This window comes from Plutella xylostella, chromosome 5 (genome assembly GCF_932276165.1).
Source record: "Plutella xylostella chromosome 5, ilPluXylo3.1, whole genome shotgun sequence".
Classification (NCBI taxonomy): domain Eukaryota; kingdom Metazoa; phylum Arthropoda; class Insecta; order Lepidoptera; family Plutellidae; genus Plutella; species Plutella xylostella.
Window position 1 is genome coordinate 2,454,436 of NC_063985.1, and position 27,510 is coordinate 2,481,945.

General features: G+C 40.3%; 3 protein-coding genes across 3 annotated transcripts; 2 read left to right on the forward strand and 1 right to left on the reverse strand.

Moving 5' to 3' along the window:
• Positions 1–8,935: 8,935 nt before the first annotated feature.
• Positions 8,936–11,652, forward strand: LOC105391365 (acyl-coenzyme A diphosphatase NUDT19). The gene is made up of 5 exons (XM_048633261.1): positions 8,936–9,301; positions 9,470–9,614; positions 9,875–10,072; positions 10,958–11,165; positions 11,444–11,652. Exons 1-5 carry the CDS (start codon positions 9,003–9,005, stop codon positions 11,650–11,652), a joined length of 1,059 nt encoding a protein of 352 aa, XP_048489218.1. The 5' UTR covers positions 8,936–9,002.
• Positions 11,653–11,751: 99 nt separating this feature from the next.
• LOC119692424 (STE20/SPS1-related proline-alanine-rich protein kinase-like) lies at positions 11,752–13,851 on the forward strand. Its single transcript, XM_048633260.1, has one exon. It carries the CDS (start codon positions 11,752–11,754, stop codon positions 13,231–13,233), a length of 1,482 nt encoding a protein of 493 aa, XP_048489217.1. The 3' UTR covers positions 13,234–13,851.
• Positions 13,852–13,913: 62 nt separating this feature from the next.
• LOC105391995 (FERM domain-containing protein 5) lies at positions 13,914–27,497 on the reverse strand. The gene is made up of 12 exons (XM_048633262.1): positions 27,209–27,497; positions 26,992–27,096; positions 26,458–26,500; positions 25,501–25,677; positions 25,022–25,122; positions 24,508–24,648; positions 23,118–23,270; positions 21,829–21,917; positions 21,203–21,338; positions 20,761–20,842; positions 19,884–20,051; positions 13,914–17,202 (listed from the first exon to the last, which is right to left on the reverse strand). The coding sequence occupies exons 1-12, from the start codon at positions 27,290–27,292 to the stop codon at positions 16,826–16,828; spliced, it is 1,656 nt and encodes a 551-aa protein (XP_048489219.1). The 5' UTR covers positions 27,293–27,497; the 3' UTR covers positions 13,914–16,825.
• Between the last annotated feature and the right edge of the window lie 13 nt (positions 27,498–27,510).

The window sequence follows — 27,510 nt, forward strand, 5'->3', positions numbered from 1 at the left end:
TATTATATATTTCGTTTTTATACATCGCGATACGCACCCGTTTTAACGCACTGCAAAAAGAGGTAATTTGATTAGTTCTGTAGGTAATGTCAGTTATCGGTATTACCTGTATTACAGGTAAAAGATATGTTACTTTGCCTAATCATACATACCACGGCGATGAAAACATAAGTCACGGAAATGAATAACCTGGCCACGGAAATGAATAACATAACCACGGCAATGAATACAAATTATTTTACAAGACATGGCAATGAAATTTTTTTCATTGCCGTGGCTTTTTTTTCATTGCCATAGCAAATATTGGCCACGGAAGCCACGGAAATGAAAGCATGGCGATGAAAATCAAGGCATTAAATATAAATAACTAAAAAAGTATTAACTATTCGAAGAAATAAACACTTTATAAGGTAAATATTTTCAAAAAGCTTTCTTTTGAATGCTTACTCTAGAAGACAAACTTAATTTTATAGAAGTTATATCTATCCACGGCAATGTCCAGTCCCCAAAATTTTTACTGATTTTCACTATAGCGCAAAAACGCGGGCACCGATGTACCTCCTTCCACGTCGAGCAGTTAGGCGACACTTGTAAGAAACGATTAGCGCACTGAGGGGGGCACCCAAGTTCATAGGTAAAACAATAGCCTTGATCACGTTTAGGACACGGCAATGAACAGAAGTTTTGGGACACATGAATTTTCACTTACCGTTCGTTATATTCATTATATATTTCAATAAATGTATTCCGTGACAATACTTTAACTATTAATGTATCAAATGAAACTAAGTTTAACTATCAATACTCAATATTTTTTCATCAATGAAGAATAATACAAAACGTGGTAACGTGGGGACAGACACGGCAATGAAAGATTTGGGGGTTTAATATTTTTTTTTTAAATATCCATTAATCCCATTAATAAAATATTTAGTGCTACACATAGATAACTATTTCACTTAACCGGAAAAAAATATTAGAAAATTATAACTTGGTTCTTTAGTACCGATTTCATTGATGCCACGCAATTTTTGGCCGCGAGAAATTCACCCTTATATTTATAAAGTAGGTAAATTCTATTTATGTACTGACTTCCTTTCTTACAGCTGTAGGTAACAAATGAGGACACTTATTATTATTGCCACGCTGAACTGAGACACTGCTCACATTGCTCAGTTGCTCTCATTTACTAAACAACATTGCGGGGACGTGTATTAATTCTGGCAGCTTTATTCAACACAAGATACAGTACAGTGTACAATTACCTACATACATTATTTATAACAACACACATAGAGTGAGCCTGAGGCCCATTGGTGCGTTTCGTCGTCGCTGCCATAATATTAGGTATTACCTAGGTATATTTTTATTTTTTATGACCATTCCTAAAACGCATCTACATATAGACATGCGTCCAAATGCAGCGTGACGCGGGCCAGTGTGAGAACTGCCTTTAGGTGTGCCTTAAAGAGATACTGTTTGTACCTACCTTTATACTCGTACCTACTTAACTACCTTAACTTGCCGTAAGTACTATATACTAGCCTCGAAAGTCCCAGCTCCCATGAATATAAGATGTATAACACCGTATTACTCTCATTGTTTATTGACGAGAGCTCACGAGGGTCACCCTCACCTACTGTCACGTAATGAAGAAATTCCGATACGTGAATTGACATACCCGCAGTGGTACAAGGTGGGCAGGGGCTAGGTATGCCATGGAGTATTAAAGATTTTGTCTCATAAAAAAGATCTATAAACTTCCACTTTACATTTAATAAAAACAAAGCTTTTAAAAGCCTCAAGCAAAATGGTAATAAGTACCTAGTCATGAATATTAGCTATAAATTATATCTTAATGTGTATCAGTAAAAGCAATTCAGAATAAACAAATAATGTCGTAAATAACAAACTTTTCTCAATTTAAATTATATTATCAAACAACGATCTAGATTTAAAAGTACCTAGTAGGTATATTTGAGTATCATAGCGGCTGGGGTTTGTGAAACTTTTCAAATTTCATTATACACGAGAAAGAATGAAAGTTTCCAGTAGCGCGCTTCAACTTCTAACTCGTACGTCAAAAGAGATCTTGAAATCTGGATAACTGCAATAAATTTTGCTGCTTTTGTACGTAAATCTGGGATCAGAAATCAGACTAAACTCTTTCTAGTAAAGTGATTGTTTGCATTGTGCAGTTTAACACAGGCTTGAGCCCTGTGTTTCAGTACCTGCCTACGAATTACCTACCTACTCTTGAAGTTGAAAGGTACTACTAGAACTTACCTAGATGCCAGGTAAACTAAAATATATTTTAAACGAGAAACGGTAAAGAGCCGCGAGCATAGGATTCGATACTATTTTCGAATCTACACGAAGGGTCACTTTTACCAAACGCTAAACGTATTTAAATCAAATTTTAAATACATTTTGTACTAACTGACAAACGTATGACAGGCTACTAAATACGTTTAGCGTTTGGTGAAATTCCACCTAACATATGGAAAAAACAAATGTCACTTTTGGAACTAACTTTGCCTTACATTTTGACAGTGATAGTTGACGATACGCAACGTTAACGGAGGATCGAAACTTGTGCTCACGACTCAGTTTGGCCTTTATAAACGTCACGTCAACGTGATCTACAAATTTCATAATATAACAGGGTGTTGCAAAGTTAAGTATACCTACCTAGTAAAGAGTTAAACAGCCTTTGCCCGTCCTATGAACAGGAAGGTAAAATTAAAAATTATATTTTCTGTTTCATGTATTTCACATAATAGTTTATGTACTTACTTAATAGCTGGTTATCGCCCAAATGGGTCGAAACAGCCTTTCAGGTTTGCCAGTGTGGTAAACCGCAAGTCAACGCTAAATGAGCTTTTAGCGAAAAATACAAGAAAACCGTTGCACCGGCTGTTAACCGTATTGTTTCCGCCGGCAATTACATAGAACGACGCAAATTCTGAAGAACCCTCCTTCAATGATTTCATAGCAATATACGTTCACGTAACAATACGCAAGCACAATGCTAGCTTACGACTACTTAAAAAAATAACATAAAAAAAACGAAATCGGTTCGGCCGTTTGGGAGCTAACGCTACCACAGTCAGATTAGGTATCTGGCTCAGGCACAATGAACTTATAACACCCCTTTTTATCCGTCGGTGGTAAAAATATATCTGGTTCTTTTTGGCACACAGTACACACTGCACACACAACACTGTCTTCTTTGACGGGTGGATAAAAAGGCGTGCGTCATTTCCGGGATGATATAAATAAGTAAAAGAATATAATTACGGATTTAATATGTGCTTGCTTCCGTTCCGTAAAGCACAAAGGGCGTGTTGTTTAACCGGCAGATTTCCTCGGGGTGTTTCACTGTTGAAGCGTAATCTCTTTACCCGCATCTCCATCCTCATTGGAGTAGGCGCCGTCCTCCGATCAACTGATTTAGCTTATACAGAGTGGGAGATTGTCAGTGACGCTCCGGTTGCCTGGTCAGTATATTAAATACTTATAAAGCTCCAACAAGCCTAAGAAAATTTAAAAAAATATCGATTGTTTACACTGAAAACCTTTCTATCTACCATTAGCATAAATATTGGCATAAAATAGGTAGGTTGCAGCTGCTTGCAGCCCACCTGACCATCCAGCTTAGACCAGTAGGCGGTAGAGGCTGGATGAGGAAGGCAGAGGACAGCAGAGTTTGCAGGCGTTCCTTGGGAGATGCCTGGTTACTATGTCCTGCTATGGACGATTACGGGCTGATTATGTAATATGGACCAAATTTTCTGTGTTTTTTTAAATTTTATACATAGTTGGGGCATAATGATGTGATAATGAGGATGCGGTGCATACTAAGTGTGAGATTAATTGTGTATCGTAGCTTCACCTTTATCCCTCCCCTACGCTCGGTTGCATAATCGGATTGTCGCTGTGTCTGAGGAGCTTCCCTATCAGCTGTTATGTCTATTTATAACAGGTAAGAATAATCATACAAAACTATATAGGTACGTACCACTCATAAGGACACTCGAAAGGCCACGCGGCATATTTAGGTAACTATGTAACACCTTAGTTACAAAATAAGGCAGTGGGTATCACATATCTAAGAGATTTCATAGATACAATCAATACAGACCATTACAGCCATTTAGGTTCGTATACTCAAGTATACGATCCCCTAATAATCACATATAACATAAACTCTATTTCTGAAGTAGCCATTTTATACGTGTAATGAAAAGCCAATAATATGTTCATTGTTGTTCAAAGCACACCCCTGTCCGTAATGTTGTCGGGTGTTACGTGCAACATGAAGCGAACATGTATTGTAACAGTGCAACACGAAGCGAACATGTATTGTAACATCAGTAGCGGTCGGAACCCGCTCCGGGCCATCCATTCTCTAAACAATTCAATGTGCGCTCATGATGGCCTAGTCTAGTTTCATAGTTTATTAATGAGGTAGGTACCAGATGTGTCATATACCTAATTATGGTCATACCGTTTAGGCCGTTTTCGTAACCGCAATAATATGCAGAGTGAGCCTCATAGAGTCATAGTGTTTTTTCCTCCGTGTAAGTAGGTTATATTTAGGTACTATATACTCGTATTACTTATAGATTATGTTGTATGGTGTGAGAAGTTTTAACTCAATAATGAACTCAACCATTTTCAAAGGGTTGTACTGAAACAATTTTACATTGATTTCTTTCATTGATTTTACTTTCGTTTATTGTTTATCAAAGGATTTTACCTACTACCTACTTATTCACAATGGACATCCACAAACGAAGCGGGAAAATTAATTAGATTTTTCTACTTTTAGAGGTCAAATAATTTGGAAAAGGCTCTTCTTACAAAGGAATTTTTCAAAGGAAAAATAAGTTACAGCTTTAGGGAACAAATTTTAAGCCTTAAATTACAAGTCTAACCCCGCTTGCTACTTTATTACTAGATGTCTGTTTTCATCCAAAATTACCGCCGGAAGAAAAGGCATTGCTTCAGAAAACAAAATTGGCCGACTAGAAACATGAATTTCAGAAATGAACTGTTCAATTTTCCCCTTCAGGGACTGTGCGGTGAGGGGTAGGCTCTGATTAAAGTTAATAAGTACGTATAGTAGTAGGTACTTATACGGTTTTCCTAAACTTATCTAGTAAATAAGCATTACCTACTTAAATTGAAAAAAAAAGACACATTGAGAGGTTCTCAACAATCTCAATTGAGCGGCTGTAATTGACTGGGCCCCTATTTGTTCTGAACATTATTTTATTTTTATTTTCTTTCAGCTGTCCGAAGCACGCTGAAAATATAAATTTACATTCCGAGATAACCTTGTTATGGAGTGCCCGCTCCAGTTTCTAAAGGACAAGATGTACGTAATTCTTTATTAGACCGTGAACTTCAACAGAATAACTTTAATTTAAAAGTGAGATTCGAATAAAATCCAACTTAACATTCTTTACTTTTACTGTAACTTTTCATTATAAATATACGAGTTGCCAGAAGATTGATTAAATAATTTATGAATATATAGGTACGTGACGGCTCACGATATGAATATGAATGAGCCTTCATCAAGTGTGCGAACTGACGGAAAGTTTCAGCGCAAGTTGGGGCGCGTGCCGCGGACACAACACACGTCCGCTAGTTTAACATTCAGCCGACTTTCCGCTTCATAAAAGCTTTCAGGACTGCCGCTCGGAATAATTTTCCTCAAATGATTATTACTTTCCTCGTAATCGCCGTTTTCCAGGTGACCTGGGAGCTCCGACTAACGACTTCCTTGCACCGGGGATAATGACATTCGGTTCCGGGCAGGACGCCGTTGCGGTCAAAGTAGCTCTGTGCTTTGTTCTAATGTTGGTAGACTCTGGTGTCGGGGGTGGGGGCGGGAGGGGGCAGCAACAGGCGCTGATCAATGAGGGCGATACCCCCCGCACCTGCGCACTTGTTGCGCGCCACGCACGGCGGCCACCAGCCCGCAGCCGAGGCCTGCTCCATACAACATCCGACAGCCTCAGAAGAGCTCTTAAGTTCCCTAAGACCCCGCTTAGCGGGCCTGGAGCACGCACCCGGAAGAATAAAGTGGCGATTCGTCACTCGCGACTCGGGGAAAACTGAACCGAAATGCCGTTACTGACTTTAGGGTTTTCCGCAACAGTAAAGCTCTCCGTAATGTAAGGAAAATATATATTTTCGCACGAAAAATTATCTCACAAGGGCGCTTTTACAAGTGTTCGGATCACACATTTATTTTCGTTGGTATTTTCCGCCTGCGGGAAAACTTTTCTACTTTCCCGGGGAGCGAAGATTTCATTAGTGGTCATCAGCCTTTGTCCTCTCAGTATTTTACTCATAATACCTACATGTATTCCCAAATTGTTATTTCGCAAACCATGGAATTAGGAAGAACCTACTACTATGGAGAAACTATATTTATAGGGATAATTAAACCTCAAACCTTTGGCGGCTGTGGTGGGTTACTAGTCTAAGCTTATATACATAATGCTGTAGTATACCTAGATAGTACTTACTACAAGTAAATTCGAAGTCGGTTAAAAAGACATACGCCTCTAATATAAGTCATCCAAGTTCAAGTTTCATATTAAAATCATCAAGGAACCTACCGAACGACACGATCGATTTGTTAAATAGAGAGCGAAACAGTGTGGTATTCCAATTTATACACTCTCATAATTCAGTAATTCCGACTGTATACCTCCGTTTCAGATATGCGAGATCTGGCTTCCTGTAATAACTCTGAGGCAATATTTCGGCTTTGGTGGGCACGACTGAAGCGTCACTGAATATTTCATAAGCCGCCATGATGGCTGCAAAGAGAATTCGTAATCACATTCACCACCGATGGGATTATTACAATCCATTGAGTATGAATGGTCACCAGAGTCCGTGTTGTTATATGTTACTTTATAAATAAGTACAATATGTTGTAACTACAGGTTAATTAAATGAAAAATCATGATATGCATTCTTATTTATTTGCTTACTTTGGTAAATCAAGAGGTACTTACCTAGTTAAATGAAAAATCCCACCGAGTTTATATTTATTGTGAGCGTAAATTATAAGGTTTGTGGTCATTGTAGATATATCTAAGTATGTACCTATTTACGGTCCACGTTCTTATTTACATGTATGGAGCACATTCTAGGTACGACATCGGTACAGTCAGCTGCATAAGTAGCCATACACTATTGTACGTTGTCAAACTACCTACTAATCAAAACGACGAATGAATGAATATATAGGCTTTAGTAGTGAGTTAAACAAGGTTCAAAAGTGTATAGCTACTTATGCAGTAGAATGAGAGCAAGAATGACGATGGTTACATTTTTCGGTAGACGCTAGACTTGCAATCGCTCCAATTATAGGTAGGTACCTACTTAATTAACTAATTTTATATCTCGTCGCCTTCAAAGCTCACAAAGACATAATATTTATTATTATTAAACTAATTAGGTAGTTAGATACATAGTTAGTAGGTACTTAGGCCAAAACATCTGAGGACGGTGTCCTGGGGTTTGGTAAATACCTAAACAGTTAGTTCCGGCAAATCATTTGGTTAGTTTGACTGTAACTAGGTAAGTAGTCCCTTCTTATCCCTTTACCTACCGGGTGTTTTCTTGACCCTAAAGTTGATATAAACTTTAAGGAAATAGCCCAGCCAACCCTAAAAACAGTATTGATTTACTTAGATACTATTTCAAACCTGAATCTTAAAACAAACCGTGACGTTTGATATTGAAGTAACTAGTTAGGCCCGAGTCTCCTATTTATGCCGTATTTCGCATCCAGCGTCACGCCCCGTAGGCCGCATCACGATGCTACTACAATATAATGAACTATTTACAATATAACGATTTTTTTACGGATTTGTGCGTCCACCGCAAACTATGCACTATGTATGAAAAACTTTCTGAACTATACGAACTAACTTAGTTTAGCCAACAGTGGACGTTCGGCTTTACTAGTCAGTTGTTTTGTGCGTACTCTATCATGTAAATTTGGCTACTGGTACTGGCTACCCATAGTACAGGGTATCCTAGTTTGGGAGCCAGGACACAATGTGTACCTACTTTCTTACAATAAAGATATTTTCATTTTTCATTTTCATACATCTATCTAAGATCCTACAATGCCTGAAGACCAAGGTGTTTAACTAATGTGTCTTGCCCACACTAACATACGGTTCCGAAACATGGACAGTGACCAAGGAAACTGTGCATCGAATCAGAGTTGCGCAGAGAGCTATGCGGGTCGCCGAACTGAAATGGGAGGACGGAAGGTGGACAAAGGCGGTCACAGAAAGGTGACCTAGAGACGGGCGAAGAGCTGTTGGCAGACCACCTGCTAGATGGTTCGATGACATCTGCAGGGTTGCGGGGAAGCAGTGGATCAGAGCGTCACAAGGGTGTACAAATAAGGAGGCCTATACCCAAAAGTGGGCAATAGAAGGCTGATAATGATGATGATGTTCTAGAATAAGTTCATAATAAATCATGGAATCACCTTCGACCATGGAATCACATGGAATCTTTGATCAAAGCATGGAATACATTCCGACAGTTTTTCATTACTTACCCTTAAATCCGTATTCTAGGAATGGTAAAACGGAGTTTCATTACTTACCCTTAAATCCGTATTCTAAGAATGGTAAAACGGAGTCAGTGATGAATATTTTTTTAGCCTGTGATGGATCAAATAAAACTACTCTGGACATATTTTTTTAATCTGTGATAAGTCAAGAATGGCGAAGTGATCAAACGTCAATTTGTGCTATTTTTGTATTGTAATTCTGACTACGTTTACGTTAACTTAGATAACAAAAGCACCTCATAATTTGCGTTTTAGATAAGCCACGCTTGTATAGGTAAAAAACGTGACGTTTCACCAAACACTGTAAGTATAAACTTTGTTCTTTATAACCCCGCTGTGTAATTTTCGCCTAATTTCCGTAGTGAGCCGTACAAATATGCTTAGAAAGACGTGGAGAGATTCTTCGTCGCTTATTGTAGTTGCTAAGCAGCAGCTATCTCGATGCGAGGAGCGAGGCGGAGTGAACTACGACATGTTGCTTCAGACCCGTAGTCAGGGAGCGTCGTCGTTTGCGAGCAGTGTGGTGTTTCCAGGCGGCGTGGCGGAGGCGGCGGACGCGCGCCCCGAGTGGGTGACACTCATCAAGTCCTTCGGATACTCGCAGACACATTTCGACGCCCTCCACTGCTCCCAATCTATTGTTACACCCATATTTCAACATGACCCTCTGCAAAAGTAAGCCCATATATCTTATTAATCCTACTGTAATGATCTAAGTAAATATAAACAGTGTGTGTTGACACAGCATTCCATTCATACATTCTGTACACAGCAGTTAAAGTACCAGAGTAAACTGCTTGCTTGTAATCTTTTCAAGATAATTATGTGGTTGTAAATTTTTAGGCATGTGTCGCTGAGAATAACTGCAATAAGGGAGACATTTGAGGAGGTGGGAGTCCTAATTTGCAGTAAGAAGAAGCAGGCGGCTAGGACCGGCCCCTGGGCCGAGTATGTCACCAACTTTGATGTGAAATACTGGCAAAATAAGGTAAGGTAGAGCCTCTATTAAACTTAGTCAAATGTACCTTTTGTTATGTATACTTTGTATTATTAGGTATATGTCTAACCACTTACACAGAAGTTGATTACTGTGATAAGGCCTACTGGTATTGGTGACATAATCAAAACACTTTCATGATTAATAAAATATTACTCACTTTCGCTTTCAAATAGGATTCAATTCAGTTAAAGTGAATAACCTATTTACTGATGAAACATACATTTAAATGACACTTAATTACATTGCAGGTTAGCAAGAATCCTGAAGAGCTTTTCAATTTATGTCAGGAGCTGAACTGCTACCCTGACATCTGGTCACTTCACTATTGGAGCAACTGGCTGACGCCAAGCACTTTAAAGAAGAGATTTGATACAGCTTTCTTCATCTGTGCCTTGAAAGATCAAGTAGTGGATGTCACTGGCAGCAACGAAGTTTCTAGCATAGAGGTTTGTAATTCTCCTTATTGTGATTATTATTAACCCGGCAATAAAAACAGGGGTCTGTAGGTAGAGACTGAATCACACACTCTTTAGTACAGTGATTATAAAACATATATTGCTGGGCATACTAGATTCTTAAGTTATGAAAACATTGTATTTGTATGCCAGCAATTTATGTGTATTGTAGGTGTTAACCTACTAACCACTTGCACTGAACTGTGTTTGAATAATATTAAATTTTGTATGTCTATTGGGGACATTTTAATAAATTAAAATTATTCCAAATCTTCATAACAAAAATTCTTGAGAATCTTTTTATCTAACTTAGTTGTGATAGTTTTAGTTATTTATATAATTACAAAAGTTTACAATATGTTTTTTGCTTAACCTAGTGATTCTGAAACTTGTTACAGTTTGCAGTTCCCAACTCTGATGTTTTCATTAATCATGTGTTTGGTTAAACCAACTCATGGGTACTGGTTAGCATGCACAGTGCGGAGAAGCTACCTCTAACTAGTTAATTGATTGGCAGTACCCACTGTGCCCATTGCTCCTAAATGACTGTACCTATTGTTATCAGAGCCCAATTGAGAATTTCCTGCTTCCATAGCTGCTTTTCAAAGTAATGCCTAAGTTTGCCAAATATTGCATAGTTTAGTTTACAATATTTGCACATTGCTCTTGTCTAAATAATGTCTATACAACATGATAAGAATATGAATAATTTAATTTTGATTATGAAACTGTTGCACTGGACTTTTGTTTTTCTTAATACTAGTATAGATCTGGGTCTACTACAACCCTAGTCATTTACTAAGACATAATTCTATCAAAATTGACACCCAATACCTCTCCTCCATATGCTTTAATCATTTAACTATCTTTTTACAGTGGGGAAATCCAACCAAAATATTAGAGAAAGAGAAGAAAGGTGAAGTGATTCTGTTCCCGCCGCAGATATATGAGTTCAATAGAATAACTCATGTGAAAGACGTAGAAGAGCTTGTAAAGTTTGCGCAAGAGATCAGCTGTCACGGTAATGAACTGTTCTACCCGGTGCACCTGCGGGCCAAGGATGGATGGGTACACTTGCTGCCAGGTAAATATAGTTTTTTTCTTATTTGGTCACACTTTTGAACTTAGATAGATAGTTTTTGTTTATGATGTCTGCATGTTACATCTTTTTAATATTAGTCTAATGTTTTCATAAAGAATAGGGTCACCAATTCGATCATGAAACCACTAAACACTACTTACAAGTGGTTTTAGTTCTGAAAACATCATAACCATTATAATTCAATGTAAAATTCGTGTCATTGTTCATAAATGTCTATTATTATGGTAAATACTTGAATGTTCTGTATTGTTGTTTTTCAGGCGATGATCTGTACCCAACAAAACTAGACTACAATAACGATAAAATCTTAAAAGAAGACCAGACAGTGGAACAGCTGAGAGAAAACTGCTCCGTACTGCACCGCTTCGAGCACTCTGAGGAAGGCAGTGGCTTCGTCATCCGCAACCTCAGCCCCCCGCACCATATCAGCATGGACGACAGAGTCATTAGCCTTAGGAATTATCTATAAACCACAACGTGATCCCCACATGCCTTAGCCGTTGGCCTTACTAGGAGTACGATTTGTATACGTATCTTACACTTGTAATTTTATTGAGAAGTTTACAAAATGGCGGGCAGCGGGCACACGTGGCCCAACAGCCAGGACGACTACGAGCTGCTGGAGGTGATCGGCTGCGGCGCCACGGCCGTGGTGCACGCCGCCTACTGCCGCCCGCGCGGGGACAAGTGCGCCATCAAGCGCATCAACCTCGAGAAGTGGAACACCTCCATGGACGAGCTGCTCAAGGAGATCCAGGCCATGTCCAGCTGCAACCACGAGAACGTGGTCACCTACTACACCAGCTTCGTGGTGAAGGAGGAGCTGTGGCTCGTGCTGCGCCTGCTGGAGGGAGGCAGTCTGCTGGACATCATCAAGCACAAGATGCGCGTGTCCAACTGCAAGCACGGCGTGTTCGACGAGGCCACCATCGCCACCGTGCTCAAGGAGGTGCTGAAGGGGCTCGAGTACTTCCACCAGAACGGGCAGATCCACCGCGACGTGAAGGCCGGCAACATCCTGCTCGGCGACGACGGCACGGTGCAGATCGCGGACTTCGGCGTGTCCGCGTGGCTCGCCACCGGCCGCGACATCAGCCGCCAGAAGGTGCGCCACACCTTCGTGGGCACGCCCTGCTGGATGGCGCCCGAGGTCATGGAGCAGAACCACGGCTACGACTTCAAGGCGGACATCTGGTCATTCGGCATCACCGCCATCGAGATGGCCACCGGCACCGCGCCCTACCACAAGTACCCGCCCATGAAGGTGCTCATGCTGACGCTGCAGAACGACCCGCCGACGCTCGACACGGGCGCCGAGGACAAGGAGCAGTACCGCGCGTACGGCAAGACGTTCCGCAAGATGATCTCCGAGTGCCTGCACAAGGACCCGGCCAAGCGGCCCAGCGCCACGGAGCTGCTCAAGCACTCGTTCTTCAAGAAGGCCAAGGACCGCAAGTACCTGATGCAGACGCTGGTGTCCATCGGGCCTAGCATGGAGACGCGCGTGCACAAGGCGAGCCGCCGACAGCCGGGCGCGTCGGGCCGCCTGCACCGCATGGAGACCGGCGAGTGGGTGTGGGAGAGCTCGGACGAGGACGAGGCGGAGGACGCGGCGCCCGCGGGCCGGCCCATGAACACGCTGCTGCGCGCCGACTCCAGCGACGACGACAGCGACGACAAGCCCGAGTTCACCATCGGCTCGCCCGGCGCCGCCGACGCGCCCGTCATCAACCTCGTGCTGCGCATGCGCAACGACCGCAACGAGCTCAACGACATCCGGTTCGAGTTCGCCGCCGGCAAGGACTCGTCGGACGGCATCGCGACCGAGCTGGTGGGCGCGGGGCTGGTGGACGCGCGCGACGCGCAGCCCATCGCGGCGCACCTCGCGCGCCTCGTGGACGGCTACCTGTTCCCCCCCGCCGCCGCCGCCCCCGCCCCCGCCCCCGCGCCGCTCACCTCCGTCACCTTCAAGCTCAACTCGGCGGACCCGGCGCTGCCCGCGGACGAGAAGGGGCTGCTGGGCCACGCGCAGATCTCCATCGTGGACTAGCCGCCCCCCCCCGCGCCCCGCGCCGCCACCCGCACTGCCCCGCTTTAAGCTTCAAGACGGACAATAATATTCCCGGACCCGCGTCCGCTTAGTGTTAGTCTCTAGTGTGTAATTAGTTTTGTAAGCGCTACCTACTACTACATATTTAAAGTTAATGTTAGCATATGGGTGGATATGGATTTATATATAGTTGTGTATTTTATGTTTTACAGCTCAAATAGATGCATAGCGAATCTGAAATTATGATTTCATTATATCATTATTAGTTATGATTATTTTAAAATATTTATGTTTTTAAATTAATGGAACGCTTCAGTAAAGATTATCGCTTCAGAAGGCTTTGTGAAGTTAGTGCGTCTTAGTGTATCACACCAAAATTAAAATAGGTATTTTTGTATTCAACCTAAGTATAAGTGCCATATTTTTTATCGACTAATGGTTTCAAACTGAAAACTTAACTAGGCACCCATAACGATTGAGAATTAGTTAATTTTAATCAATTATTGTATTTGAACCACTTGTGAGCGATAATTTAAAATGTTCTTTATACTATTTGTTATATTATTTGTTTGTTGCTTGTTTTAAAAATATTTTTTGAAAATAAAATCTGAAACAATATTTTCATTTTTAATTTCTTAAGCTGAGCGACCTGCAGGTGTACGAAAAATGAAAGCTTTTGATCAATTTCATTCTTTAATTTAAACTATAGCATATTAAAAGAGCTACTATTACAGTATTAAGAAAGGCTGATTAGATAAAACATCATAAAAAGCAATAACAGTACAAAAATAACATTTTCTTGTAAACTTTAAACTGAGTAGCCGGTTGGTCCACAGACATGGAATCAATATTTTGAGTGAAATTCACATAAATTTGCTAACATTTTCTGCACCTGCATAAATAATATTGCAATTGTATCAACATGGTGTTGCAGGGAGTAGGTATAGGTACATATTTTTACGTGGATTCTCAAAAGTCGAAGGAAAAAAGTTGTGCAGATTGACCTCTTGAGTGATTCAGTTTACTATACCTACTTTTGCGACACCCTGTATAGGTACAGTCAATGAGAATAACATAATAATTTTTGTATCTGTATTTAGTTAGTTCTTTGACATAATTGAATATGCTAAGCAATTTTCACCCTTACTAATATGGCAAATGGTTAAACAATCCTTCAACTCATTAACTTTAACAGTGCTTAGAAACGAACAGAAAATAACAGAGAAAAATTTGTAATAAGTAAAAAATATAGGTAAAATAAATATATATTTTGTCAAAATGTAAGTAGTAAGTACTTGAAGTAGTATTATGACTAGCCAGGAGAGAAGCATCTCATCTTTAAATTCTAATTTATAATTTAATAACACACACTCACTCTAATAAGGCATTAATATCTTGAAAACTTGGCATAAGTAACTAAAATGGTTTGTTGTTATAAAGTAAACAATTAGATTTTCGTTTAGGAACCAGTTTGTGCATAACCAATAATCAAGCAGGTTATAAAAAAATAAGCATGTATAACCAAAAAGTATAACAGTATGGTATCATTATCAGTTTAGATAAAACCCAAGCTTTACCTTCAAACCTTTTTGAAATATTTCTATGTAGGTACGATATATTATACGATACGTATCAGAGATACGTATATATCGTATATAATATAATGCCAGAACATTTTCCATCGCGAAATCTCATTATTGTGATCCAGATAGTACCCAGAAATGGCCAAGAATTTAGCAGTGATCCTCGCAATATCTTGAGAATCTTCAGAACTATTTCCCTCTAAATTAAACTTAGTTAGGCAATAACGGAGGGTAACCCCAAATTAAGACAGGCGGCCTTTATTAAGGGTCCTTCCTTTCTGATCTGCTTGACAAGCTCAAGACGATTCCCAAACACACACTCTAATTTGATTCACTATTTTCAAGCTTCTCGAAAATCAGTCACTAAACCATGAGTTATAATAAATATTGTTCATCTACAATAGAAATATTTGTAACAGAATATAATTATCTAGTTTGGCGATAGGTAATATATCGAACATTTTAAAATGCGAAGGACAAAAATATTGGAAATATTTTTAACAATATTTCATGGATATAGCGAGTTTCAGCTAGTTATAATCTATTTTGATTACACAACTAAATAAATAAAATTATGTTTGTAAGTTCTTACATAAATAACTTATATACATCTTTGAAAGCAAGATATGTATGTAGTTTCATGAGGTGTAGCATTACATTGTCAAAATATGTTAACAATATTTTTATAGATTTGAATGCGTTGGTAGATTGAAAATAGAATGCAGATCAAATAAACGATTATAGTAAAGATTTAGGAGATTCCTTAAGATATCTATTATGACTAGTTTAGACAATATCCAGTAATGGCACATTATTAATTGAACTTTGACTACATTAAGCAGCTCAATCAGATTTAAGTAACTCATCATTTGTTTGGGTTAACTTACATACAAATCTGTTTCCTCTGTGCAATAAAAAATAAAATCTCTAATATTGGAAGACTACAAAAACTTTATAAAATAGGAATGTAAAGTAAAACTGATACTGATTGAAGGTACACGAGTAAGCTTATCACTATCACATACTTATATGTATAAAACAGAATGTAAGGTGTAACGCCTGGCTACAAATTTAATGTTGCGGCGCAAATATTATTATTTTTGTAATAACTACTTTACATAGGTAGAAACAGGTACGTCCGGCGCACCTTGGGTAGTCAGTGACTGACTCGCTAATCCTTTCACCACCGGCACCGTGACAAATCTTAAGAAGAAGAATATTCATAACTTTGTCTTGTTATTTGCGCCGAAACATTAGTATGGCGGAGCAGACCGTCGCACCTTAGGTAAAGAAAATTTCTTAAAAACATAATCACTTATCTTATACATACTAATTTGTGCTCAAGTCATTGTAAGCGAGTAGAATAGGCAAGTGCAGACCAGCCTTAACAAGAAATACGTGTTTAACTAGAAAATAGCATCAACGAGGCCGGCCGTAGGATAAACGAAAATAACACTTATAACGTGGACATTAACGACCATAGTCATCGTCGCCGGAAACCACACATGTCCTCGTCAGTCCTACTTAATTGTACTTTAGTCAAACTAACAACTAGATGCTAAATCTAGGAAAATCTATAAAAACGTGTCCCAAAAATTTGACACTTCAGAATCGCAGTCAGCTGAGGGTCCAATGTCCACCCTTCACTCTCTATAGCTATTTTATTATACATTATATATAATTATTCTTCTGTAGTAAGAAATTCTCGAGATTCTAGTATATGTAATAGACATAATTTAATAATTGTCAGTTTAAAGCGTAAATAATTCCATTGTGCTCAGCGTCCAGTAGATTCAGTCCGACTCCAATAATTCAGCAATAACGTCGCCGTGCTACTCTAATTAAAACCTTCGTAACATCAATAAAATAACTCATCAACCCAACAAGAATACATAGGTTGTATATAAAATAAAATTTGTGCTAACTCCATACTTACATAGTCAAACGCGTTTGTGCTTACAACTAAAACGAAATAAATGCAAGTCATTAAATGCGAGATTCTCAGCAGATCAGAAAAGCTCCACAACTTTCCTTTTCAGGTACTCCTTTAGCGGCGCGTAATAGTGATACTGTAACGTCACCATCTCCTGTTTCTTCTTTAAACTCGGGGCCACATCGGTTTCGAAGAGCAGGATGGTCGTGAGGACTAGAGAGAGACAGACGAACAGGAACGAGGGTACAAAGGTACGGAGTAGATTGAACCTGCGTGGGGCGGGCGGCATGTTGTGCAACGTTGTCAGCGCGTGGGGCGTGTGTTCCACTGATGAAGGGCGGGACCAGTCGTCGGGCGGGCGCGGCTCGGTGGTGTGCGTGGTGAGGGCGGATTCTGAAGAGGAATGCTCGAAGGATTCCCGGAAGTTGTACTCGCCAGGCTCGTGGTCGCCGCCTGGTACTGGGGAGAGAGGGTGTGTGGTTAGTGTGATGGTAATGGTATTTTATCGCAAGAATAATTAAACATTTGTAATTAAAATATAAAATTATATTTTAAAGATGTCCTGAAATAATAAACTGATCAAATTTGGATCTTGGTCTCATTTTATCTATGGTAATAGTTATGGATTACGATAACTCGGTCAGTGAGAACGTTAGAACCATCTACTAGTACGATAAATGATAAAGCAATGTCTTGAGAACTTGTTAGATACATATTTTAGTCCGTAATAGTCACTTGGTCTAGTTACTTCGTTCGCATTAATGAAAAAAGTATATTCTATCGAATGAAATTGAGCTAATTCTTAAAAGTATTTCATATTAATTTCCATGAATTACCTACATAATTAAATTATAATAATGATGACCGATAACGAATTACCTCATCGTCATAGCCAAAATGCTAAATATTAATGATCAACATTGTCGCTATCAAGATTACACAGTTGGAGCAAACACTGCATTGACAAATATTCAAGTAGCTACTTGATATAGTTTTCCTTTGTTTGGTTTGATAAACCATATTTTATAAACCACACTTTAATTTATATCACGCAAGTCCCCACAACTCTTATAGTATGGTATTAGGAGTCATCATGCCTTGGCACTGGATCCTCTACGTACTAAACGTGACTCAATAGGTACTGATTCCACGCGATAAGGTTATGTTCTGACGTCAGAGATAAAGCATTTTCCACTTCCATAAGTAGTTAATCAGGTCGTTGACATTGATAATGTTTCATGGAAAAACTTAGTGTGTCTAATGCTCATTATTTATTCTACTCGTATTTAAATGTTTAACCAGACATACATCAATGTTTTACAGTAAAATATACACTCCATATCACCAGCCAATATTAGATTTCTTCTGGGTATAAGTTTCTGCCAAGATTCTTCACGGGCTATGCTATTCAGCTACCTATGTAAGGTCGTCTAATGCTTATGGCAATAAAACTAAACGAAAATCGGTTCGCACATTTGGATGCTACGAGTCGAGTGTGTACCTATCCGTGTTTCTGCAGAAAGACACATTTAACTTATGACACCCCGCTTTTCCGCCATGATTTAAATACCGCGGCGGCTCTTGTAATTGCTAAAGTATAGACTCAAAAGCTTCCTAAAACCCACCTGGCGTGGTCCCCCTCTTAGCACTATGTTCCTCGGGCAGCGCGCTGGGGGGTCGCCGGCAGCGCGGTGTCCCCGGCCGGCGCTCAGCAGCAGCCGCCGCCGCCGCCGAGCCCGACGCGGACTGCGAGCCGCACAGGGGGGCGCGGGGAGCGCATTGCACCCTCCGTATAGAGATAGGAAGCTGGTGACTTATGAGCGCTTAGTTTTCCATAGCTTGTTTAATAAGCGCAGGAAAAAAATCCATAGTAAAGAGCGCTTATAAGGTTCCAGCTTTCTTTCTGTATACGGACGTATTCCTGACGAGCTATATAAGGTCGCCTAATCCTTACGCCATTAAACTAAGCAAAAATCGGTCCGTCCGTTTGGAAGCTACCACCCAAGTTTGTAACTGCAGTGCATTCAGACACCTTAAACCCATAACACCCCGCTTCTGCCTCAACAGTTAAAGCCGCAGCCGCCGCCGCGCGCCGAGCCCGACGCAGACTGCGAGCCGCACAGGGGGTCGCGGGGCGCGCATTGCACCGCCGTATAGAGATAGGAAGCTGGCTTACTTTTCCATAGTTTACTGAACCAGCGCTGATAAGTATCTATACTAAAGAAAGCGCTTATATGGTTCCAGCTTCCTTTCTGTATACGGTATGACGGGCTATGCTAATCAACAGAAATGAAGCTGGACACTTATAAGCGCTGACTTTTCCATAGTTTGCCGAACCAGTGCTGTATGAGCTTATAAGCTTCCAACTTTCTTTCTGTATACGGCCAGACGCGCTATGCTAATTGGCTACCTATAGGTATATAAGGTAGCCTAATCCTTATGGCAATAAAACTAATCGAAAATCAGTTCGTCCTTTTAGAAGCTACGGCCCGAGTGTGTACCTAACTGTGAATCTGGAGTATAGAAAGACACATGAATCTTACGAAACCCCGCTTTTCCGTCATGATCTAAACTGCGGCTCCATTGCTATTCTCCCTAACATGGTTCACACGTCCTTTATAAAGTGGAAAGGTTTCTAACCTGGCGTGGTCCCCCTTTTAGCACTATGTTCCTCGGGCAGCGCGCTGGGGGGTGGCCGGCAGCGCGATGTCCGCGGCCGGCGCTCAGCAGCAGCCGCCGCCGCCGAGCCCGACGCGGACTCCGAGCCGCACAGGGGGGCGAGCGGAGCGCATTGCACCCTCCGTATAGAGATAGGAAGCTGGTAACTTACTTTACCATAGTTTGTCGAACCAGCGCAGGAAAATATGCATACTAAATTGAGCGCTTCTAAGTTTCCAGCTTTCTTTCTTTATACGCTCTGACGGGTTATGCTATTGAGCTACCTATATAAGGTCGTCTAATCCTTATGGCAATAAAACTAAACGAAAATCGGATCGGTGTGTACCTAACTGTGTATCTTGTGACACCCCGCTTTTCCACCATGATTTAAATCCGCGGCGGCTCTTGTAATTGCTAAAGCATATGTAGACTCGAAAGGTTACTAATCCCACCTGGCGTGGTCCCCCTCTTAGCACTATGTTCCTCGGGCAGCGCGCGCAGGGGGTCTCCGGCCAGCGCGATGTCCACGGCCGGCCCGCTCAGCAGGCAGCCGCCGTTGCAAGCGGACCCAGAGGCGGATAGCGAGCCGCAGATATTGTCGCCTAGGGGAGCGCTGTGGGTGGAGCGGGGGAGGCTGCTGTAGCCTAAGGGGGGAGGGAAAAAGATAGATTTATTTTAATAAGAAATGCAGGACAGGTCTGTGTCGAAACAATATAAAACACACAAAGAGTAACCTAAAAGGTTGCTGTAAAAGGCATCAGCTGTAGACAATAAGACCCTTAAAAGGTTATCTGACCATTGATCAATAAAAACCTGAAAAATTAACTACTTTTGCTTGTCGAAATACGAAGTTTGGTAGGGCTGTCATGCAAAAAGGTCTTCGCACATTATAACGACTCTATGCTAGACATTGATATTTAAGCCCTATGTCATATGTTCAAGGTTTAAATTCAAAAAATGACATTTAGGGCGTCTTGCACAACAAAGTTAATCAAAATTAAATAGTTTGCCTCTTGCTCTGACATTATACTGTCAGAGCAAGAGGTCATAGATATAAATATGTTTAACTTTGTTATGCAAGTCACCCTTAGTGTACGATGCGTAGGCCACTCGTTGTACACTACTTTATAATCATTTTTAAAATTAAACCTTGAAGATATGACACAGGGCATAAATATCAATGTCTAGCATAGAGTAGAGTCGCCAGTGAGTTGTTCTAATGTGCGAAGACCTTTAGATAGAGTCTGTGTTATATTTTTTATACAAGAGCATCCCTGTATTGATAAAGCGCGCATGATTATGTCTAACAGCGAAACGATGTATTTTTCGTAATTATAACATTGGTAAACTCACCGAAATCGCTGGTCATAGGCGTGGATGGCGTCGCGGGCACGCTGTTGGCCTTTCTCTTACCACCGCTACTCGACCCTTCCTCCTGTATAAAAAACCCAAAAAATATTAAATAGTAAAATCTAACATGGCGGTACGTACTTCAGTAGATTAAACACAGTGGTATATTATTAAAGGGCTGTTAGGATCATTTGCATTAGATGGCCGATGGGGGTCATCAGTTCGAGCCCTAGGTTTATGATGGGTGAATCCCACTAAATTATACTTCAACTCGAAAGTTTGTAAGTATGGATGTTATTTTATATTTTCAATGAAAAATATGAGAAGCAAGTCAAAATCTGGCACCCTCTACATAGGCTTTTGATGCCGGAATTCGCGCAGGGTAATTTTTTTAAGGAGAATCGTAGCTCCCGGAAAAATTGGAGTAAATAGTAAATAAACTCACGGGATGATCCCTAGGAGGCAGCAATCCATCCCTCTCCAGTATCTCCCTCTCTGTCCGTCCGAAGTACTTGAACTTGGTGCCCCACGAGAACAGCCCGCCGCCCGTGTACACGCACGCGTCTGATGCTGACGGTAAGCTGGGGAGAGAGGCTTTTATGAAAGTAGGTGTATATATTTTCATTCTCGTGTCACTAACAAAACACATACTGACGGTGTTGTCGAACCTACGAGTTGAAAAATAATTGGAGACAGCTTTTGTCGGGGATAGCATAGCATATAGCTCCCAGTGCCGAATGGACAGCAGGTAGTCGCTCTAAGGAGCTATTTCTCTATCTATAAGGTATAAAAGTATGGGAATGTCTACGCCAAATCAAGCCGAGGATAGAGTGTTAGCGTGGTTTTACAGTCACGCTGATTCGGCGCTGACCTTCAGCGCTGATGTGATGACAATTTGTATGAAGCTTCAGCGCTGAGCTATCAGTGTGGCTCAGGAACGATATACATTTGATCAGCCAGGGCTGATGATCAGCGTAGCATCAGCGTGACTGTAAAACTGGCCTTATAGCGGTTCTTAGGAGAGGCAGCATACAACTACGGACAGCTTATGATGTTGCTGAAGAGACTCACGTGAAGAACAGCATCTGCTCGATGGCGCAGCACCACACGTGCCGGCACGCCGCGCCGCTCGGGCACTTGAACCCCACCGTGTGCTTCTTCTGAAACCACAAGCGGGACGGTACAGGTGCTATAGAGATACATGTCCGCGTAGACTACAGGATGAAACCACATATGCAGATGAGTATAGATGACAATATAGATGCATGTCTTTTGCCTACCTAGACTGCAGATTAAAACCTCACAAACAGACGAGTATAGATGACAATAGAGATGCATGTCTACCTAGACTGCACATTGAAACCACACAAGCAGAAGAGTATAGATGACAAAAGAGATACATGTCCACCTAGACTGCAGAGATAGGATAATGATTTTATGCAGCAGCCATTATTGGCTATACAGAAAATGTATTGGTATATGAATTTTGTAAACAGGTATAGGCGTCGACAGACAGAAACATAACCTTGACGTAGCTAAAAATCTATGAGAAAGTTCTGAAACATACATTTATCTAAGTTCAGACAGCAAACATGCTTAGTTACAGTTAAATTATTAACCTGCACATCACTGCAGAAATATAATAGTGAAATGTGATATTAATGATAACCTCAATAAAGTTCAAACCCATGCACTCACACGAGTCACACGTGAATAAACAAAATTACAGATATTCACTTACATTATGCTACAGCAATAGAAGTCTACTAAAGATAACCTAAACTGAAGATAACTTTACAAAGTATTACAAATTACCATAATGCATCAAGATGCAAGTGGGGTGTTAGATTTACGTAAAACATAGCTAAGAACATTCTGGGTCATAATAAAACAAATGACAATATTTTTCCCTTCAGTGATATAAATTGATATAATTGACAGTCAGCGCCTGACGCTAATCCGACTGGTCAATCCTTTCACCATTAAATAAATAAATAAAATAAGTATTGGCTGGATGAGGAAGGCCAAGGATTGAATATCCTTAGAATAGGCTATTTCCAGTGGCGTATCGCGAATAATTTGATGGGATGATATTTGATGGTGGTTAACCGGGATTTTATGTTAATTTATAACGTTACCAATCGACAATTCAGTGCCTATGTTATTCTTGATACGGCTTCAGGAGCGGACAGATAATGATGATGAATCTAGCTCTGTATGTCACTGCGGTACTAGCGGAGGATCCGTTGATCATCTTAAAATTTCCCTTCACGAATTCCTACGGCGGAATTTGCTGTGTTAGTCACACATAGGCATAGAGCCACAACCAAAAGATTGATTGATTAATGATGGAGACTCACCTCAGGATAATTCAAGTGCACGATGAACATGCGTCCTTCGAAGTTGATCTTGGCGACCTCGTTCCACTTGAAGTGGTGCGTCTTGCGGCTGCCCTGGAACGTGAGGATGCCGCTGTGGTTGATGCCCAGGTACAGCTGGTTGCTTCTGTGGTCCTGCGGGAGGTGGGATTAGGATTAAAATATGTGGTAATGGTAAGGTAACAAAGTAGCCTGCGATGCGTTTATGTATCTGTTTACAAAAAGAATTATTTTAATCGGCGCCACGTGATTTGATAGTGGTAATCATCGATTATACGTTCAGGTGTGGAAAACACAAAATATTCATGAGAAATCTTGGATAAAAACTAAAAAGCTAATGAATCTCACAAATAACCTTCTGTTGCTAAAATCCGTTGTGTACCTACAACAGAGTTTTGCGGTTATCACACAGGTAACGGTATACTTTGGTCATACTATTGCCACATTTAATAAACGTTTTACCGCAACCCACAGCAATAAACTCTGCTATTTGAATTTTCCCTAACGTTTAGCGATTCCCTTTATTTACTTACACATATTAAAATTTAATATTAACATACAGAAACATTTACTTGACCTACTACAGGATTACTGCGGTCGGTTCTACCTTTTTTGGCATAAGATTTTTTTGCCTAATCTCGTATTGCATAGTAACGTTTGGTCAAAGTCTCGTTACGCCGAAAATCGTATGGCATAAATCTCGTTTAGTAAAAAGTTATTTCGCATAACATTGTTTAGCCTAATAATGGTATGGCCAAATCTTGAATAGCCTAATAATGCTATGGCATAGGTTTATACAAAGTAATAATATTCGTTTGGCTTTAACTTTGACGGAGCGTCTCCCTACATAACGCAAACTGGTGCCTTGTATTGTTTCCGCTGTTTGGAAAACGCTCCGCTCCGCTCCGCTGCGCTCCGCTTTGGTTTTTATGAACATGTGCACCTAACACGCTCCTCCTCGCTTTGCTCGTCATCGCACCTATCTTTAGGTTTCGATCTCATGGGGTTTGTAATAATTATATTGGTCGTTAACTTTCGATTCTTTGATCATTCAATATCGTGATTTTCGGGATGTAGGAGAAAAATACCACAATTTGTACATTTACTACATACTTAATATATTATTTATTAAGATAACATTAAGAGAAACAAGATTATACATAGATATAGACGAACATAAATTTGAGCAAACGAAACTTAGGTGTTTAAAGATTGTGCCTAAAGAGTTTTAGACATAACGAGCCTTATGCCACATAAGTCTTGGCAAAGTGATGGTTCGGCCAAAAAAGTTTAGACCATACGAGTTATGCGAAATGAGTTTTGGTCAATAAAGATTGTGCCAGATGAGCGGAACCCACTGCGGTCATCTCACCTTCACCGGATGCGGGTCGACGCCATACGTGTCGAGCTGGCAGGCGATCTTCAAGAACGATCGCTCGGCCTCCTGCGCGCTCATGCCGCGCACGCCGCCCGTGCCGCCGGGTGTACCTTCTACTGGCTCGCGGTGGATCTCCTGAGGAATGTGGGTGATATTTAGAACTTGTTCCATACATATTTTTTTTTTTAATGTGGATTTTAAATGCAGTATAGTAATCAGAGGACTACTTTGAATAATTGTGGTCCAGGGGTCTAATTTAGTGATGGGCTAGGTTGGCCGGTGACATATATTTTTTATGACTGTTTCTTTGGGACGATGCGACGCAACGCACCAATAGAGCCTCACTCTTAGGTAAATATTACGATTCTGAAATTACATACTTTTATTATATTGTAGTACTATCAAAAACTTAAATTTTGATGAGGCCTATCGCTCCTGATTAGGGAAAGCCAAGGAAGCAACCTTAAGGATTATGAATAACTTGAATAAGTAGGTATTTGTAAATTACCTGAATTCTAGCTTCTATAACATCAGTCTGCCTCAGGAGCAGCTTCATCTCGGTCACATAGTTGCCGACGTGGATGTTGGGATCGTAGTCACCCAGTTCCACTGAAATAGAAGTACAATAAATATAAGTTATATTTCTAATTTACATTTAGTTAGGAGACAATTAGCGTACTCTGCGTCAGGTTTTTGTTGTTTGTCAAGTTAACGAATTCTTATTTTATTTACAGACACTGTGAATGGTGAAAGGGGCTGGGTTTTATATTCTAAGATGATACTTTTGAGTATTTCTTGGTCAGTAGTGTTTTAATTATCTTTTGTTGTCTATTCAGTGAGTCATCAACCTTCATGGTCCTGTGATTTCACTCTTTACTTTTTATCTATTACTTTCTAATCTACTACACTAACAGTGACATATTTAACAAAATCAACACTACTACACAAATCCTAAAACAAAAGACTAAAACAATAACCAACACTAACCCTGTATAATAAGCGCCCCAAGCATGGCGGCCTCATTGGACGTGCAGTAGAGCCGTCCGTGCAGCAGGTCCCGCTTGAGCTGCAGGTAGATCTGGAACCTTGTGGCATCTTCTTTGAGAAGCAGTGGGTTCGGCGGGTAGAACTTCACACGGAAACTGAACAGTATCGGTGTCGCGTCTGGAATTTAATTTAACAGGAGGTTACTGAAATGTCAGTCTACAGAAATTTTATAAAGAGGATAGATTTGGTTATTTATTTGTTAAGAAATAGATTAAGTCTAAAATCATTGACCAATTTTAAAATATATAGTATATATATATATACTATATATTTTAAAATTATAACAGGCTACATAAAATATATATATATTTTATGTAGCCTGTTTACTGTCTTACTGCTGGGCAATGTATATAATTATGATGATGATGATGAAATCCTCTTATCCCTCATCAGGGACATAGGGCTCGAAGAAAGGATTTCCACTTCTCCCGATCCTGCGCGGCATCTTCCAGGTCGTCCCAGCCGAGACCAGTTGATGCAGCCTCCTTTTCAACTGACCGCCTCCAGGTGGTACGGGGGCGGCCCAGCCTTCTCTTCCCCTTCACTTGCCATTTCAACCCTTGTTTAGACAGGTGATTGTCTGGTCTCCGCAGCACATGCCCAATCCAGCGCCATTTCCTGAGTAGGATCTCCTTGTCAATGGGTGTCTGGTCAGTCATCTCCCACAGTCTTGCGTTAGATATGGTTCGTGGCCAGTAGATCCCCAGTATGCGCCTCAGACATTTGTTCACGAACACCTGAAGTCTACTGGTTACTTCATTCTTAATGAGCCATGTCTCGCACCCATACAGGAGGCATAAAGGCATTTGATTATAATGCAAAAAAATATCTCAGAGTTCTCACAGGAAAATATTTAAAGTTAGTCTCGACAAATAAAAATGCAGAAAGACAACATACCTTTGACCTGTTTCAATATCAGCTTCGCCAAATGCAACCAATGCTGAAATTAAGATTATACAGGTTCAAAATGGAAAAAAATTGTCTATGAAATGTACTGTAACTTTCTTAAGTAATACTTGGGCTAAAATATTTTTATTTTAAGATTTGAATGAGCCAAAATCTCTAACACAACTGCTCAGAGTACTTGTGCCCATAACAAGTACAAAATCATTTAATTTTCAATATAGGTGAGCTTGAGTGGCCCCACCTACCTTGAGAAGCCATGAGTGACCAATAGTCAGCATGGACATAAGGACAACTTATCCATAGGGATATTAGCAATAATGGTATGTGTCTTATGTTAGCCAAGCTGAACCAAAATATATAAGGCGTCATAGATAGGCACTCCATGTTTTCACAAGCTTCAGAATTATTTACATTAATTTGGAGGGTTTACAAATGTAGGATTATTTTATTCTCTATGTGCCAGTTTCATAAAACTGCAGCAAAAGATTAAGTATTTGGAAATTGTAAAATGTATTCTATACTTACTCGCTGTCCATTTCCATCAACATAGCGTAGGCCAAAATAATCAGACTCAGTGAGATTGAGCTGTTGGCAAACATGTTCCAGTAGAAATTTACCCTTATAGCTCGGCTAGAAAACATAAACATAGAAAACATTTAAAGTCAGTTTAAATTAAATAATATAACAAGTTTAGAGGTGTTCAGGGATTGTGCCCTATACAGTACATAGGAATCACACTTACGTGGAATTCACACTCTAGAATTTCTGTATCCTCCAAAAGTCTCACTGTACATTTATAAACAATATCACCTCGATTTTTAAACATGTTTTTTTCAGAGTCTATTTTTTGAAGTAGAGTTCGTAATTTGAAATATCACTATGAAGACACAGACATTTGTCATTTGTTTTGATTATAAATAACTGTACAGCGGCATTTAAACATCGATTTTCATAGCACACCTACGAAAATTGTGAATGAAAATGATTTTCTTTTCTTTCACTTTCATTTCAACATTTTCAACCCCAAGGAAGGATGAAGAAGGG

What these genes read in the sequence shown, in the direction of transcription:
- LOC105391995 (XM_048633262.1), bottom strand. Translation starts at nt 27,292, where the DNA reads ATGTTTAAAAATCGAGGTGATATTGTTTATAAATGTACAGTGAGACTT. An exon ending in TGGGGCGCTTATTATACAGG is followed by an intron (nt 25,123 to 25,500) that starts GTTAGTGTTGGT and finishes CTTCTATTTCAG; the next exon opens with TGGAACTGGGTGACTACGAT. An exon ending in GAGCAGATGCTGTTCTTCAC is followed by an intron (nt 21,339 to 21,828) that starts GTGAGTCTCTTC and finishes CTCTCTCCCCAG; the next exon opens with CTTACCGTCAGCATCAGACG.
- LOC119692424 (XM_048633260.1), top strand. Translation starts at nt 11,752, where the DNA reads ATGGCGGGCAGCGGGCACACGTGGCCCAACAGCCAGGACGACTACGAG.
- LOC105391365 (XM_048633261.1), top strand. Translation starts at nt 9,003, where the DNA reads ATGCTTAGAAAGACGTGGAGAGATTCTTCGTCGCTTATTGTAGTTGCT. An exon ending in CAACATGACCCTCTGCAAAA is followed by an intron (nt 9,302 to 9,469) that starts GTAAGCCCATAT and finishes GTAAATTTTTAG; the next exon opens with GCATGTGTCGCTGAGAATAA. An exon ending in ATGGGTACACTTGCTGCCAG is followed by an intron (nt 11,166 to 11,443) that starts GTAAATATAGTT and finishes GTTGTTTTTCAG; the next exon opens with GCGATGATCTGTACCCAACA.